This window comes from Lampris incognitus, chromosome 4 (genome assembly GCF_029633865.1).
Source record: "Lampris incognitus isolate fLamInc1 chromosome 4, fLamInc1.hap2, whole genome shotgun sequence".
In the NCBI taxonomy this organism is placed as follows: Eukaryota; Metazoa; Chordata; class Actinopteri; order Lampriformes; family Lampridae; genus Lampris; species Lampris incognitus.
This window is the reverse complement of record NC_079214.1, coordinates 48,427,377-48,442,542: the sequence shown is the minus strand read 5'-3', so window position 1 is coordinate 48,442,542 and position 15,166 is coordinate 48,427,377. Positions and strand designations below refer to the sequence as shown.

At 42.1% G+C, this 15,166-nt stretch overlaps 1 protein-coding gene across 1 annotated transcript; it reads left to right on the top strand.

Annotated features, from left to right (window-relative positions):
- Window positions 1-1,419: 1,419 nt before the first annotated feature.
- LOC130111770 (transcription factor E2F4-like) lies at window positions 1,420-9,242 on the top strand. The gene is made up of 10 exons (XM_056279049.1): window positions 1,420-1,678; window positions 2,931-3,040; window positions 3,135-3,296; window positions 3,896-3,939; window positions 5,237-5,301; window positions 5,504-5,831; window positions 6,237-6,266; window positions 6,376-6,420; window positions 6,525-6,665; window positions 9,077-9,242. The coding sequence occupies exons 1-9, from the start codon at window positions 1,535-1,537 to the stop codon at window positions 6,638-6,640; spliced, it is 1,044 nt and encodes a 347-aa protein (XP_056135024.1). The 5' UTR covers window positions 1,420-1,534; the 3' UTR covers window positions 6,641-6,665; window positions 9,077-9,242.
- Window positions 9,243-15,166: the final 5,924 nt, after the last annotated feature.

Genomic DNA, 15,166 nt, shown 5'->3' with positions numbered 1-15,166 from the left:
CATCACTGAGGACCTCAAGTGGGAGCTGATCCCTCACCAAGAAGGCACAGAGGTAGAGGGTGTGCTTACTATGGCAGCTGAAAATGTTCAACCTACCAAAGCCAATGATGGTGCACTTTTACACTGCCATAATTGAGTTCATCCTCACCTCCTCCATCATTATCTGGTACGCTGCTACCACTGCCAAGGATAACAGCAGACTGCAGCGTTAGCGTATCATTCATTCTGTTGAGAGGGTGATTGGCTCCAACCTGCCATCCCTCCATGACCTGTATGTCTCCAGGACACTGAAGCAAGCAAGAAAGATCATGGCTGACCCTTCCCACCCGGGTCATGGTCCCTTTAAAATACTCCGCTCTGACAGGAGTCTAAGGTCTATAAATACCAGAACCTCGCACCACAAGAACAGCTTATTCCCTACAGCAGTAGGCCTTTCTAACAAGTGCCCAAACACCCACAGATCATGACACTGCCGCCCCTTACCCCCAACCCCCTTCTGCCTTCCTTACCGTGCTCTGTATATGGACACCTTGCATAAAACCTGCACTACCCTGTACATAAGTCTTATTCTGTAAAAAACTTTTTAAAATTCTCATTTAACGTGTTGTGTAGCTCCTGGCACGCAGTGCCGGACATGAGGTGCTGCCCTGTGGTCTCTGGTGTTTCATCTCTGAACTGGTGGTGATTGTACCTTACTTTTATTTTTATTTTATCTTGTATCTATTTTATTCATTATTCTTTTTAACTTTTACCTTTACTATTCGCTGCTAGTTTTTCCCCTCCTGCACTAACATACCAAGACAAAGCCCTTGTATGTCCCTGTACTTGGCAATAAATGTGATTCCGATTCCAATTTATTCCCCGGGCTTTTACTTTGAAGTTAAATAGCAACGTCGTACCGGAAACAGCCTTCTATTGGTTGTGGTCGGGCTATCCGCGTTGCTGCTGGTTGGGACCGAGAGGTACTTTTCAAATCGCCCTACGCGTCCATTAATTTCAAAACTTCTTCCATTAGTAGATGATGACGTGAAAATAATCCAAAAACATGCTGGATTAACACCAATAAACCCCCCGTGGTTATTATTCTGTGCCGGCCGGTCCAGACAACGATCGAGGTAAACAAAAACAAAAAAACCAAACAGTTATTATTTTTTGCAACTCCTATTACGAGTGGCATTATTCACATCATACTGGTATATTTTAAACTACCATGGGCTCTATATGTGTGTGTATGAATATATTTTCTTTTCTCACTTCACATTTGGATGCAGTATTACCTCGGATCAAAGTGTGACATAGTTTTTCTTTCTGCAGACGGGCTGTCCATAGCTTTCTTTAAAGGACACTCCCTCCGGCCCTGTGCTTCTTCCTCCACCGCGGAAGTCCGCAAGTAACACCGGCCGCAGATGTTGCAGCCGGTCGGGGTGATGAGCGTCCTAGCCGTGCGAGGAGGCAGCCGCCGATAGTGATTTTGTACACACACGCATATACATACATAAATATATATATGTAAGACTTTGGTCCGTCCGGGAGCATGGAGCATGAGGAGAGCCCGTCTGGACCGACGGACGGCTCGCAGAGCCATTCATGGAGGCAAGAGAGGAGCCTGGGAAAGCTCACCACCAAGTTCGTCTCCCTGTTGCAAGACTCGCAGGACGGAGTGATTGACCTCAAAGAAGTAACCTTAAATGCCTTTAATAACTCTCATGTTCTCCTCACTGATGATGGCACTTTGACTCAAGCATGTTTTAAATCTTAACCTCATTTTAATCATCAATGATGTTAACATTTTAGTAGACAGTTGTTAGTTAAAACGGGTCATTTTGACTCTTAACAGAAGGGTTTATATACGTGCGTGTGTGTGTGTGTGTGTGTGTGTGTGTGTGTGTGTGTGAGTGTGAGTGCTGGGTGAAATGGAAAATAAAACCGTAATCAGAGACGTTTACACTATCGAGTTAGTGCTGTGTTGGTGAGAATTCCGTGATATAACTTGTCACAATTCACTATTGTGATATGATACTACAGAAACTGATATGTTGCAGTATTTTGTCAAAAATCTGAGAAAAAGGTCATAAAAAATAACACCTCTGTATGCATACAATCAGATTAATTAGTCATAGCAATTGCAGCAACACCTGTTGCTGTTCACGATACTCAGTGTATCTGTATTTTCTTACACCGCTAATATCGACACGCATCACCCTATCTGATTACAAAATGCCATGATTAAGAATCCAGCTGGGATTTATCGCTTTGAACCATTTGGTAATATAAAATATAATATCAAACCAAAACTAGATTTCACTCATTACTCTCAGATATTTTAGACCTCATTTTGTGAGAAATTTAAGTTAATAGAATCTCATTATCATGAATCCAGACAACAGAATTTGGTATTATGATATTGACACCGCTGGGATAGTCTCCAGCATCCCTGAGAGCAGGATAAGCGGTTTGGATAATGGATGGATGGATTGCTATGACACTAATTTAAACTTCAAGAATACATTTGTGGAATAATTTCTTCAGGTTCAAATTGATGTTTGTGTTTAGAAAAAGGCATTTGTTGTTACCACACTTGTTTGTAACGCATAATGGACATATGTAAATCATGTTACCCTGCATTTTGTATTTTATTTCTGTGCATTTATTTAATCTTTCAGCAAATCATATTCCCTAGGAAGAGAATTGTCTTGAGAAATAATTAGGTATTCTATATTATAAAAACCTTTTGAATATCGTTCAATTTCACTGTTAGCAAGTATCAATTTAAACTGGACCATGCATGTTGCAATAGCAATGCTTGTTGATCCATGAGACACAAGCAGCATTTAAGGAAAATTAAGGAAAGCTGATTAGTGATTTGAAATGTGATTGGATGAAGCTGAGATACATGGATATGCTGGTCATGGTCTTTCACCTCTCTCTAGGCTGCTCAGATCCTGGCTGTCAGACAGAAAAGGCGCATCTATGACATCACCAATGTGCTTGAGGGTATTGGTCTGATTAAGAAAAGGTCCAAGAACAGTGTACAGTGGAAGTAAGTTTTTATCTTCATCAGCATGTGGCTATGCATGTAGAGTGTTTGTGCTTACTTTGTGTTTGATAACATATGAATGCTTTCTTCAAATAAGTGGTATGATACCAGAAAGTAACTCACGGGAGGTTGCGGAGAGACTGATCGACTTAAAGTCTGAACTGGATGACCTGGAGTTGAAGGAAAGTGTGTTGGACCAACAGAACATTTGGCTCCAACAGAGCATTAAGAATGAGATAGAAGATTTCAAAAACAACCCATATCCTTTTTATATCTGTAAAAAAACACAAGCACTTAAAGATCCTTTTGCAGTGTACTGGGGATACAGCCAGCTGAACACTTGTGGTGAAATGTATAATTGGTTTTATGTCTGTCTGTGAATGTTCTCATTCATCCAGGTCATGGTTATCCAAAGGAGTTGAATCACGTGCAACTGGACTTGGTATATATTCATGGTTTTATGTCAACTAGAATATTCTACTGCTGTTTTTCTCTAAAGGGACAGTTAACCCCCAAAATGAAAAATACATGCTTTTGCTCTTGTCTGTAGTGTTATTTATCCATCTAGATAGTTTGGTGTGAGTTGCCGAGTTTTGGAGCTATCGGCCATACAGATGTCTGACTTCTCTCCAATACAATGGAACTGGATGGCACTCGGCTTGTGTTGCTCAAAGCGCCAAAAAAATACATTTGAAAAACTCAACAGCGATGTCTCTTTCCAGAAATCATTTCCCGGTTACTCAAAATAGTCCTCAGGCCTTGTTGTTAGCAGTTTTATGTAGGTGTAGTTCAGTCTAAGAAAATACGTAGTTCCTACTCCAACAAAATATTCTAAGATGAACCTTAACTGTGATCCACTTTTGCCTATGTGAACCATGACGACATCTGCCGCTGCTTCAATGGTATTGTTTTTAATTACCTTTTCTCTCTAAATGGTTGAGTTTTTTTTTTCTTCCCTGTGTTTTGAGTGTCATCAGCCAATATTATGCTGGAACTGTAAGCTAGAGGTGGTTCTTTTTTTTTCTGTTTGCATGTTTCATCAAAGCAGGAAGCTGAATGTCCTGTTGACTGGGTTTTTAGCTGGCCTTCCTGTCAACAGACCAACAAAAAACGACTAAACAAATTCTTAGGCTGGGGATTACAGGTTGCAGACTGAAAACAAGGGATGGCATGCTGGGAGAATGAAATGCATCTGAACACCCTGTTGTTCAAAAATGTGGAAGCAGGGGAGTCCAGGTAGCATAGCGGTCTATTCCGTTGTCTACCAACATGGGAACACCAATTTGAATCCCGCATTACCTCCAGCTTGGTCGGGCATCCCTACAGACACAATTGGCTGTGTCTGCAAGTGGGAAGTCGGATGTGGGTATGTGTCCTGGTCGCTGCACTAGCGACTCCTCTGGTCAGTCGGGGTGCCTGTTCGGGGAGGGGGAACTGGGGGGAATAGCGTGATTCTCCCACGCACTATATCCGCTTGGCGAAACTCCTCACTGTCAGGTGAAAAGAAGTGGCTGGCAACTCCACATGTATCGAAGGAAGCATGTGGTAGTCTGCAGCCCTCCCCAGATCAGCAGCGGGGGTAGAGCAGTGATTGGGATGGCTTGGAAGAGTGGGGTGGACGGGTACAATTGGGGTGAAAAAGGGGAGAAAAAATCCACACAAAAAAATGTGGAAGTGGAAACCTTGATTTTGCTGCTTTGTTCTATATCATGCTCAACTGGAATCGGCTTTTAGTCGGTATGACAGCGTCCTGGAAAGCATAAGACAACAAAGTTTCACAGGTTTAATAAAGACTGAAGTGAAGGAAAGGTTGTCATTCTATGTCAGGTTTTGCATTTTGCCTGTTTGGCTCATTAGGAAGAGAACTTTGTTTTTGGGATGTCCAGAAAGTGTGGCACAGAAACTGTGCCCTCTTCTGCAGTGCTCCTGGCTGACTTACCTCTGCTCTTCCACCTTCCATCTGATCTGTGCACAATGGGTTTTAGGAAAGGAATCCTCCATATTCACTGATTCATATTGGTTAGTATGATCATTAGGTCCATAAGAGGCAGAATTAAAAAATCAGTAGCACCTGGTTTGGCAAAGTGAATAAAATACTTCCCAAAGCAGCCATTTTTCTTTATATATAATCACACAAAGACCAAATGCATTTCACTGTCACATTAGTCCAGACGTTGACTGTGTCTTTTGGCTCTGTAGGTGATACCCTCTTGGCAGTGCGCGCGCCCTCTGGAACACAGTTAGATGTTCCCATACCAAAAGCTGTAAGTCCTGCAACATTGAAACAATAATGTCCTTTTCCCACTGGCCAAAAAACCCGCTAACATCCGCCTTTTTACATTGACCAAAGGCGGACATTAGCGGGCTTTTTTGCGGGGTTTTTTGGCTAGTGGGAAAAGGGTATAATTTTCCCAAATCTTTGTTCACTTCCAATGGAGTGATTAATTTGTATGCTTCTCTACTTAGGTGCTGGATAAACCAAAAAGATATCAGATCCATCTGAAAAGCACTAACGGACCCATCGACATTTTGCTTATCAATAAAGGCCCTGTTAACTCTGTGCCTATGGTAATACCGGTCCCACCGCCCAAAGAACTTTTACAGAGCACCAGGTTTGCTGCATCTTCTGCATGTGGAACTGGAGACACCTCCTCATCTGGATGGGCTGTAGCTAATGCCAACCAGGCAGCTGATGAGCTGGGCACTAATTACCGACAAAGGACCTCACGAGACACCCAGCCTCCTGAGATAACATCTAATATTGCTGACCCTCACAGGACGGACACATCTGAATGTGAGTGACCTATTGTTTGTGCGATGTCAGCCCTTGACATACTAAGGTGTATCTAAATATTTCGTTTAAATTGAAAGCCTTTACAATGTTTGTCACTGAGCGGATGTAAAACTGGTTTTAATAGCTGCTTGCCACATCTTCCTGTTGACCTTATTTGCACTGAAGAATAACGAGCTCAGAGTGTCTTTGTGATATTTAACCATTTGCTAGGGAAGAAGGATTATCTGTTATATGCTTGACTGATTCTATAATGTCTCTTAATATGTCTACCTCCCTGTTGTGTGGTTGCCTCCTTTTTCTTACACTCGCATGCAAACACACAATAGGCTATGCTGTTACTTTTCCTCTTAATTTCTTTCTGCAATTAATACTCATAGATTTGTTTTTGTTTTACCCATCCAATAGGCCTGACAGACATACTAGACCCAACCAAAGGTACAACGTGTGTTTCATGTAATGTGTCAACAACAAATTTGCACTTTCTACTGTTATAAATGCATTTAACTGAAGTGTGGACACCATTCTCTTCTTTATCTCCCTGTAGAAGTAATGAGTACAGATCTGATAGCAGAGCTTATGGCCTCTGAAGGTAAGCATTGCGTGGAATGGTTTCAGTCCAACTCGATTCCATCAGCGCTGTGCCTGTATGTAATCTGTGTCACGTACTGACCTGCTTGCTGCTCTCTTTCTCAGTCTTCTCTCCACTCCTACGTCTCTCTCCCCCCCCGAGTGACCATGACTACATCTACAATCTGGATGAGAGCGAGGGCCTCTGTGACCTCTTCGACATCCCTGTCCTCAACGTTTGACCATGATGTCGCCTTCAGCCAAAAGGCAAGACTACAATGGCACACTTTTCTTCAGAACATGTGCAGAATCATCTGTAGTCTAGTGCTTGTTTGATGACAATTTTCACACCCTTTTTACATACCCTTACCCTTTCAAATATCTCCCATGTTTACCGCCTAATGACCTTTGGTGTTAGGATGTTGATCTTCATTACAGGGCATGTATTTTCCATGAAGGGAGCCATTTTGAGCCCCGGCAACATTTGTAGCCTGGAAGACATATAATGCTTCCCTAATGAATGCTTTCACAAATTAACTTTAATGTTCAATGAATCATTGATGGATATTCTTGCATAATGAACGGATGTGATCCATTTCCCTGGCTGGCAGCATGCCTTTAGACTATTTTATTCTTTGGGTCATTTTAACAATCTAAGCACACGGTCTAAAGTGCATAGTACAAGTACATTTAGGACGTGTCCAAATCCACTTTTGCTAATTTAACAACAGAATCTGAGCACAAAGTAAGGCGCATGATTCAAAGGGGTTGTACTTAGTCTCTTAATTAATCATAGGTGTGTTTTGGGCGTAACATGAAATAAACCAATCAGTGTCATCTCACATTCCCTTTAAAAGCCAGTTGCACTTGTTCCTTGGTGGATTGCTATAATAATCGCCAAAATATCGCGCGTTTTGCCCCCGCCTATGTAGGCACATATTGCTATCTTAATAATACACTCTTATAACCGTAAAGTACTGCGCCATTGACTTAAGACCTAAATTGTAAAGACGAAATTGTCCCTAGGTGTGAATGTGTGTGTTTGTCAGCCCTGTGATGGACTGGTGACCTGTCCAGGGTGTCTCCCCACCTGCCGCCCAATGACTGCTAGGATAGGCTCCAGCATCCCCACGACCCTGAGTAGGATAAGCGATTTGGATAATGGATGGATGACTTAAGACCAGGTTTTTGTTGGTCAATCGCGCAATCACTTTTCGCTGCCTCAAGATAGCGGTGCGCTAACAATGTGCCTGACCACACCTCATTTTAAGACCAACATGTCCATGGGTGCTCAGATGGGCGCAAGTACATTTGCTATTTAAACAAAGTTGGCACTTGATGGAAAAATGACAACTGCGTTGGTCTGAGACTAGCAAAGACATTTGCGTTGCGCTTGGTGCCACTTTGCACTGGGTGTAAGATAGAGCCTTCATCTAAATTAATAGCAAATGGACATGCATTTGGCTCCTTGAAAAATATTTCTTCTTTTAAAGTTCATTTCCTTGAATTCCTGTTTAATATCATGAAATAGCTTTGTGATACTATTATACCCTACTTGGGGGCAATATTCTTTTAGTGAGCAAGCTCTTAGGACAGCTTTCCCAATAGACAGTATATGTCTCAGTTGTTTCAAGATTTACAGTCCTTTATAGATCGCCATTCATTAATCTATATCTCCACTTTGTAGTTTAACTTCCTTTAAAGGGTAGAATAAACAAGACTGTAGCCTTGACTTTAAGTACTTGTTTTATTTAATGAACATGGACTATTCATGGAATTTAGTTTACAAGGGACAACTGTGAAGATGATAGAAACCGTTCTAGTAAAAACTAGGACGTTTGAAAGCGGTATGATAAGTCTTTTTTTAAATTGAAACTAACATTTCACACAAAACATCAATGTAACATTTGTTAATTTCTAAAGTTGGCATTAGCAGTTTCAAAACCTGTTCATCTAAGCCATGTGACGAGGTAGCAGCTCTCCAAATAGATTATGTTGTGCTCATCATCTTGAAAGGAAATTTCACCGATGTTTTGTGTATGTGTAATCAGTACTGGTGAGTAATGCGGTGGATTGAAGCAATAAAGTCTTCCCTTTGTACTATTCTGATGGAGAAATCGGTGTTCTCCTGCTCAGGCTTTCCAACAGCGCCTACATGTACCAGAATGCATTGCATGTAAGCGTCTGTGTGGGCGTGTGTCCTGGTCGCTGCACTAGCGCCTCCTCTGGTCAGTCGGGGCACCTGTTCGGGGGGGGGGGCTGGGGGGAATAGCGTGATCCTCCCACATGCTACATCCCCCCTACCCCCTGGCAAAACTCCTCACTGACGGATGAAAAGAAGCGGCTGGCGACTCCAAATGTATCGGAGGAGGCATGTGGTAGTCTGCAGCCCTCCCCGGATCGGCAGAGGGGATTGAGCAGCGACCGAGACAGCTCAGGAAGAATGAGGTAATTGGCCAAGTACAACTGGGGAGAAAAATAGAAGAAAACAAATGGACAGACTCCAAATGGCAAAAAATATTGCCATAAAGAGTGTGATTTGTGACACAACGAAATAAACGATAGGGCCTAATATGAAACAATGACGTTTTTCTATTGTCATACGATATACGTCGTCATATTACACAGCACAGCCCTAGTCGGGTTCATTAATGGGTCTGTGCTGTTTCTCTTTTTAGGCAGAAAAGGCTATTATTTGGGTGTCTCCCCGCCTGCCGCCCAATGACTGCTGGGATAGGCTGCAGCATCCCCGCGACCCTGAAGGCAGGATAAGCGGTTTGGATAACGGCTGGATGGATGGATGCTGAAAAGAGGAAAGCTCCCACAGAGAATACCAGTTCACTGTGTTACAGCCCTCGGGGAAATGAAGTTGTTTTTTTTTTGTTTTTCTCAAGAGGATTTTTTTCTTACATTTGTTTTTGTATATATTTTTTTAATAAAGTAGTAAATTGGTATCTCCTCTGTTATTGCTCATTCTACAGGGGGTGGCTCTGAGGAACTTTAAGTGAGAATTTGACAACAACAAAAAAGACGTAAATTTAGATTATAAAGAATTTCATGCAGTGAAGTTTCTTACACCTCTTGAACTAGACTCCTAAAATTATTTAAGTGTTTGAGGTATGATCTGTCCATAAAAAGTGAAGTGATAAGGTTTACTGAGCCGTCAACCTGCCTGGAAAAGAGGACTGTCTTACATTCCCTTCACTTTGCATTTATTTTGCTTTTTCACAATGGGAATTTCCACCCATTCGTTTGATGAAACTAATATATTGTACGGTATGTAAAAACAGAAGGTGTACCTATATTGTAATCTGATCTCAATGAAGAAACTGGACTGGTGTAATCCTGTAATTCATTCTAATCTGACAAACTGGAAACCAGGCTATTTGAAGTCGCAGTGCACCCCGTCCTCACAAATCTTACAAAGGTGAATTTCTGCTAGTAAAGATATTGTATAAAAATAAATTGAAGCATTTTATTTTTATATAATATCTTTAATATAAGTTTGTTCCTACTTGCAAAAGACATGGTTTGTGCTATGAGGTATTTCCAATAGAACAACATAGGCCACGATTACGAAAGTAGTGGAGTTGGGTGTTTTGGGTTTTTTTTCACATCTACAGACCTGCTGCCAGTATTTTAGGCCCAAAATTTCATACAAATGTATTTTTAAGGGGGTGAATACATGTTGACAAGGGCAGTTTGGCTACATTGTTTAATATTATAGTTCAATATTTAGATAATTTATCCTGACCACTTAAGTTTAGTACACATTCATCCTTCCCTCCGTCCGTTAAGACTCATAATGATGAAGAAGAGTACTTCTGTCAGTCAGACATACCTTTTTTGTTATAAGCTAATTTTAAAGGATGATTTCAAAATGCATTAATGTGATTATCGGTTATTTGTGTTTTGGAGGGATGAGATTATCACAATGGCAAGATAATTTATTGTTTTATTTTTTTTATTTTGGGATACTTTATTGATCCCGTAGGGAAATTATCCTCTGCGTTTAATCCATCCTAGCTGTGTAGCTAGGAGCAGTGGGCAGCCGCCATGCAGCACCTGGGGACCAACTCCAGTTCTTCTTTCCATTGCCTCGGTCAGGGGCACAGACAGGAGTATTAACCCTAACATGCATGTGTTTTTAATGGTGGGAGGAAACCGGAGCACCCGGGGAAAACCCACTGCAGACACCGGGAGAACATGCAAACTCCACACAGAACGACCTGGGATGACCCCCAAGACTAGATAACCTCGGGGTTCGAACCCAGGACCTTCTTGCTGTGATGTGACAGCGCTAAGCACTGCGCCACCATGCCGCCCAAATTGTAAAAGTTGTAAAGGTTGAATTGAAAGTAGTCATGTCAAGTTTATTTGCATAGCCCAAATTCACGAGGTAGTCCCGAAGGGCTTTACAATCAGTACAGTATACAACGATATATGATAGTATACGACACCCTCTATGCTTGGACCTTAACCTGAATGAGGAAAACCTCCACAAGAAAAACCTTATCAGGAAAAATAATGTGGGAGAGACCTCAGGAAGCGCAACAGAGGAGGGCTCCTTCTTCCAAGACAGACAGACATGTAATAGGTGTTAAATGCACAAAATACGCAAAAATAACAATTGTAATGTAACATCCTAGATAACACAGAGCAAGGTAATGTAGAATACATACAGTTAATGCATAACATTTAGCAAATTTAAATGTGCTGGAGAATAAACTTGTAATGAGAGTGCAAGGCAGATTTAGTGAATCAGTGTCCAACCAGGACATCAGGAAGCCCACAGATGCAGTCAGAAGCCGGCAGGACCCCGCGCCACAAACCAGCTCTGCTCAGTGGGGCCCTCCAGAGAGAATAGACCACATACAAGAGGCGATGCAGACTTCCACACAACATTCACCATTCACACAGAGGGAGAAAGAAGACGAGAGACGTGATGAGAGTGATGCTGAAGTTGTCATAGCTAAAACAGTATAAAAGTAATTTTAAATGAGAACAGTGCAAACGATAGCATAAATCTCCAGGAGAGTGGGATTGTGACCAAGAGAAAACAGGATGCATAGCAAACAGGCACCAAAGTCATCAGGTGCTCGAAAGAGAGAGAGAGAGATGATCCATAGTCATCAGACAGAGCAAAGGAGAGAGCGGGGGGCAAGTGTACAACATGGGCATCAGTGATACAGAAGGTTAGAATGGAGCAATGCGTTCAGAAAGAACAACATTCAATGCATCTTAATGAGATTATAGTGTAGGAAATGCAGTTGGACTGACCATCACAATAGTCCTTGGTTATGTGGCTGTCATGTGAATCTAATTCCTGTGGTTTATAGGAAAATACAATCATCCTCCTGTCGATCCATTAAAAACAAAATGATGTGATTTCACTCAGTCGTTTCAGTCTGTTTTATGAAAGCCATGGTTGAACAGCTGTGGTACAGCGAAATCATTACTTAGAAACTATCTTTATTCTGGTCCATCTAAAACTCACTATGCCGTAAACCATTCCTGTATAACATTGAATTCATTTCATTTATTCATTTTAATTTATTCTTCGAGTCATTGTTCAAAGAGTGAAGCAAAAATATCAATATTTTAAAACATTTAATTGATTCTGTGTGTGATGTGCATTTTGTGAGGAGCACTTGTAGGGAAGCATTTTCTTATTTGAAAATGAAAAACGAAAACAGACAAGACTGTAATGACTTGTAATGATTTAGGTGCACCAGCATCTCCAGCTGAGGTGCACTGCTGCTAAGTGCTGCTGCTTGTCTCAGTCTGCAGCTGCACAGACTGTCCTGCACACATCATCTGGGAAATAAGCAAGCTACATAATGGCTATCACAAACACCATGTGCCAAAAGTTTGGCATTAACATCGTTAAAAAAAAAACCCTCAAAGTCTGGTTCTGGATCTATTTGATGACTTTGGCTTTCTAAGTGAGAGTAAGACGTCTACTGAAGTAGCACTGATTTGGGCCAGAAGTATGAATATTTTAGTAAAACCAAAGAAATGTATGCTTCCTTCATTTAAGTAACATTTGTTGTACTTTAGCCATGCCATGTGCTATCGTTTTGTTATTATTGCATGTTCTGTTTGTGCTCCATACCATGTGATTACAGTCTTGAGTCACATAAAATAAATGAAATGCAAATGCAGGAAAACATCGGCTTGACTAGCAGGATAAATTATACCCAACAGCTGCAATAAAATTAGTGGGATAGACTCAGCCCCGTTTCCTTGAAACTGTGGCTTAATGACAGATGTGTTATGTCAGTTTGTATATTTTCTGTCTATTATTGCTGCAGTGATCAGAAATTTTATGCGTTCAATTGTATGTATGACAAATACCCAGTTATCCATTCATCCACCAATTATCTGCACCACGTATCCTGCTCTCAGGGTCACAGGGATGCTGGAGCCTATCTCAGCAGTCATTGGGCGACAAGCGGGGAGACACCCCGGACAGGCCGCCAGGCCATCATAGGGCGACATACATGCACACCCACACACATTCATACCTAGGGTCAATTTAGTATGGCCAATTCACCTGACCTACATGTCTTTGGACTGTGGGAGGAAACCGGAGCTCCCAGAGGAAACCCACACAGACACGGGGAGAACATACAAACTCCACACAGGTGACGACCCCCCCCCCCCCCAAGGTTGAACTACCCCGGGGCTCGACCCCAGCACTTTCTTGCTGTGAAGCAACCGCACTAACCACTGCACCAACGTGCCGCCCATACCCAGTTATATTCTATCCTATTGTCAATATAATGCTTATGCTCAGAATCAAGCTTCATCCAGGTCTGAAGTTGAAGTAGAATCACTTTATTTGCGAAGTAAATTATAAACATACCCAAACTTTTCCCCCCGCATTTAATCCATCCTACCTATTAGGAGCAGTGGGTAAACCAGGGACCAGCTCCAGATCTGGAGCCAGTGCCTTGGTCAAGGGCAATGGCAGAAGTATGTCCCAAACATGCATGTCTGGTATGGGAGGAAACCCATGACAACATGGGGAGGACATGCAAACTCACTTCCAAGTTGTATATTTCTGACTCAGGAGAATACATTTCAGTAAGGTTTCTAGGTATCTTTCCAGCACTTTGTGAAAAGCATGCCTACTGTCAGCATCAGGAGGCATGGGAATCAAGCCAAATCAGTCTCAGCAGCAACTGACAGAGCTGGTTTCTCCAGCTGATGTCCCTACTGTCATAGCTGTTTCCAGCACAGAGAGAGAGAGAGAGAGAGAGAGAGAGAGAGAGAGAGAGAGAGAGAGAGAGAGAGAGAGAGAGAGAGAGAGAGAGAGAGAGAGAGAGAGAGAGAGAGAACATTCTGATGGATCAAGTTTCTCATTGAATATTCCTGTGGCCAATCGAGCCTTGCCATACTGAGTGACTGCTGTTCCCTACGGTATCAATAATACAAGAGGAAGTTATTGTCCACAGCAGGCCGCAGTATCACACAGCTAAAGGAAGGAGGGGGGTGGGGGCTTCAACCAACCTTCTAAGGTTTCAGGGCCTGCAGACAGTGGTCTGTAGTCTGGGGAGCCTGCTGCCGTACGTTTGTAAAGAGCTCGATTGTACGGCTGGATGGACCAGGGGATAAATGTGTCTAAACAGTGACAACTTTTGGAGACCTGCTCGCCCGGCCCCCTTGGTAAGACTACACTTCCACAGAACCAGTCACAAGATGAGTCCCAGCTGAAAGACGGCTCAATAGAAAATTAGTCAGTGGGAGGCACTGGACAGGATGAGAATGAGATAGATATCCTGGGTGTGATTAACCTGATCCAGATTTTCAGCTTGTTCGAGCAGCTAGCTGACAGGTGTGACCTTCGCATGACTTCGTAATGGTCAGAAATACTGTGCATAGAAAAAGAATTTACTGTAAATTTGATTTCAGAATCATCACATGTTGTGTTGTTAAACAAAACCATGGCATGAGCCAAATGATGTAAGAATGAGTCCTCATCCAGCCACATAAGTGAGGTGTGTGAGTCTAAACCTTTACCTATATACCACTGTCTCTACTTTCTGTGTATTGTCACAGAAAGTGGTCAAGCAACCCATGATGGCCAGATGACTCATGAAATATGAAGCCATGTGACTGGCTGAACCCCAAAGACATGAGAGCAAGAGGTCCAGACAGGGAAATGCAGACCGACGGATAGAGGGCACAAGTGGGAGGGGTACAGAAGGAGAGAGTGAAAAGAAGAGAAAGAAGGAGGGATGGGAAAACGAGAGTGATAGCCAAAAAGAGGTCGGCTCTGAACACACCAACACCTGCGATTTAGAGAAGCAGAAAAAGTCAAGCAAGGATGTTAAGAGAAACAAGCAAAGCATAACTGCTGGTGAGTTACCAAAATACGTTAAATCGTTTTCTTACATCTTCTTCAACCTTTCTTAGGTGTCATTTAAATCCGTGAATTTGCATTAAAAAAAGATGTTTAACATTAGAAAATAATGCTCAACAGACGCATGATTTCTTTTTCACCACCTTTCTCTGATCTTGCTACAGGTTAAAACTGTTTCAGTTTCAGTTTCAAAAATGTCAAGCCAAATTCTCAATAGAGTTTTTTTCCAGACTGCACTCATTTTCTAATTTCATTCTACATCACAAATTTCCCTATCCGATGAATTCATCCACTTAAGGTTTTTAGGAGTCAGTTAGATTACTGGTATTTGGGGTGAAAGTGGTCCGGTGACAGTAGACTCTCATTAAAGTTTAATAGCCCCTCTGCAGTGAGATACTTA

What these genes read in the sequence shown, in the direction of transcription:
- LOC130111770 (XM_056279049.1), top strand. Translation starts at nt 1,535, where the DNA reads ATGGAGCATGAGGAGAGCCCGTCTGGACCGACGGACGGCTCGCAGAGC. An exon ending in GAGTGATTGACCTCAAAGAA is followed by an intron (nt 1,679 to 2,930) that starts GTAACCTTAAAT and finishes ACCTCTCTCTAG; the next exon opens with GCTGCTCAGATCCTGGCTGT. An exon ending in ATGTTCCCATACCAAAAGCT is followed by an intron (nt 5,302 to 5,503) that starts GTAAGTCCTGCA and finishes TTCTCTACTTAG; the next exon opens with GTGCTGGATAAACCAAAAAG.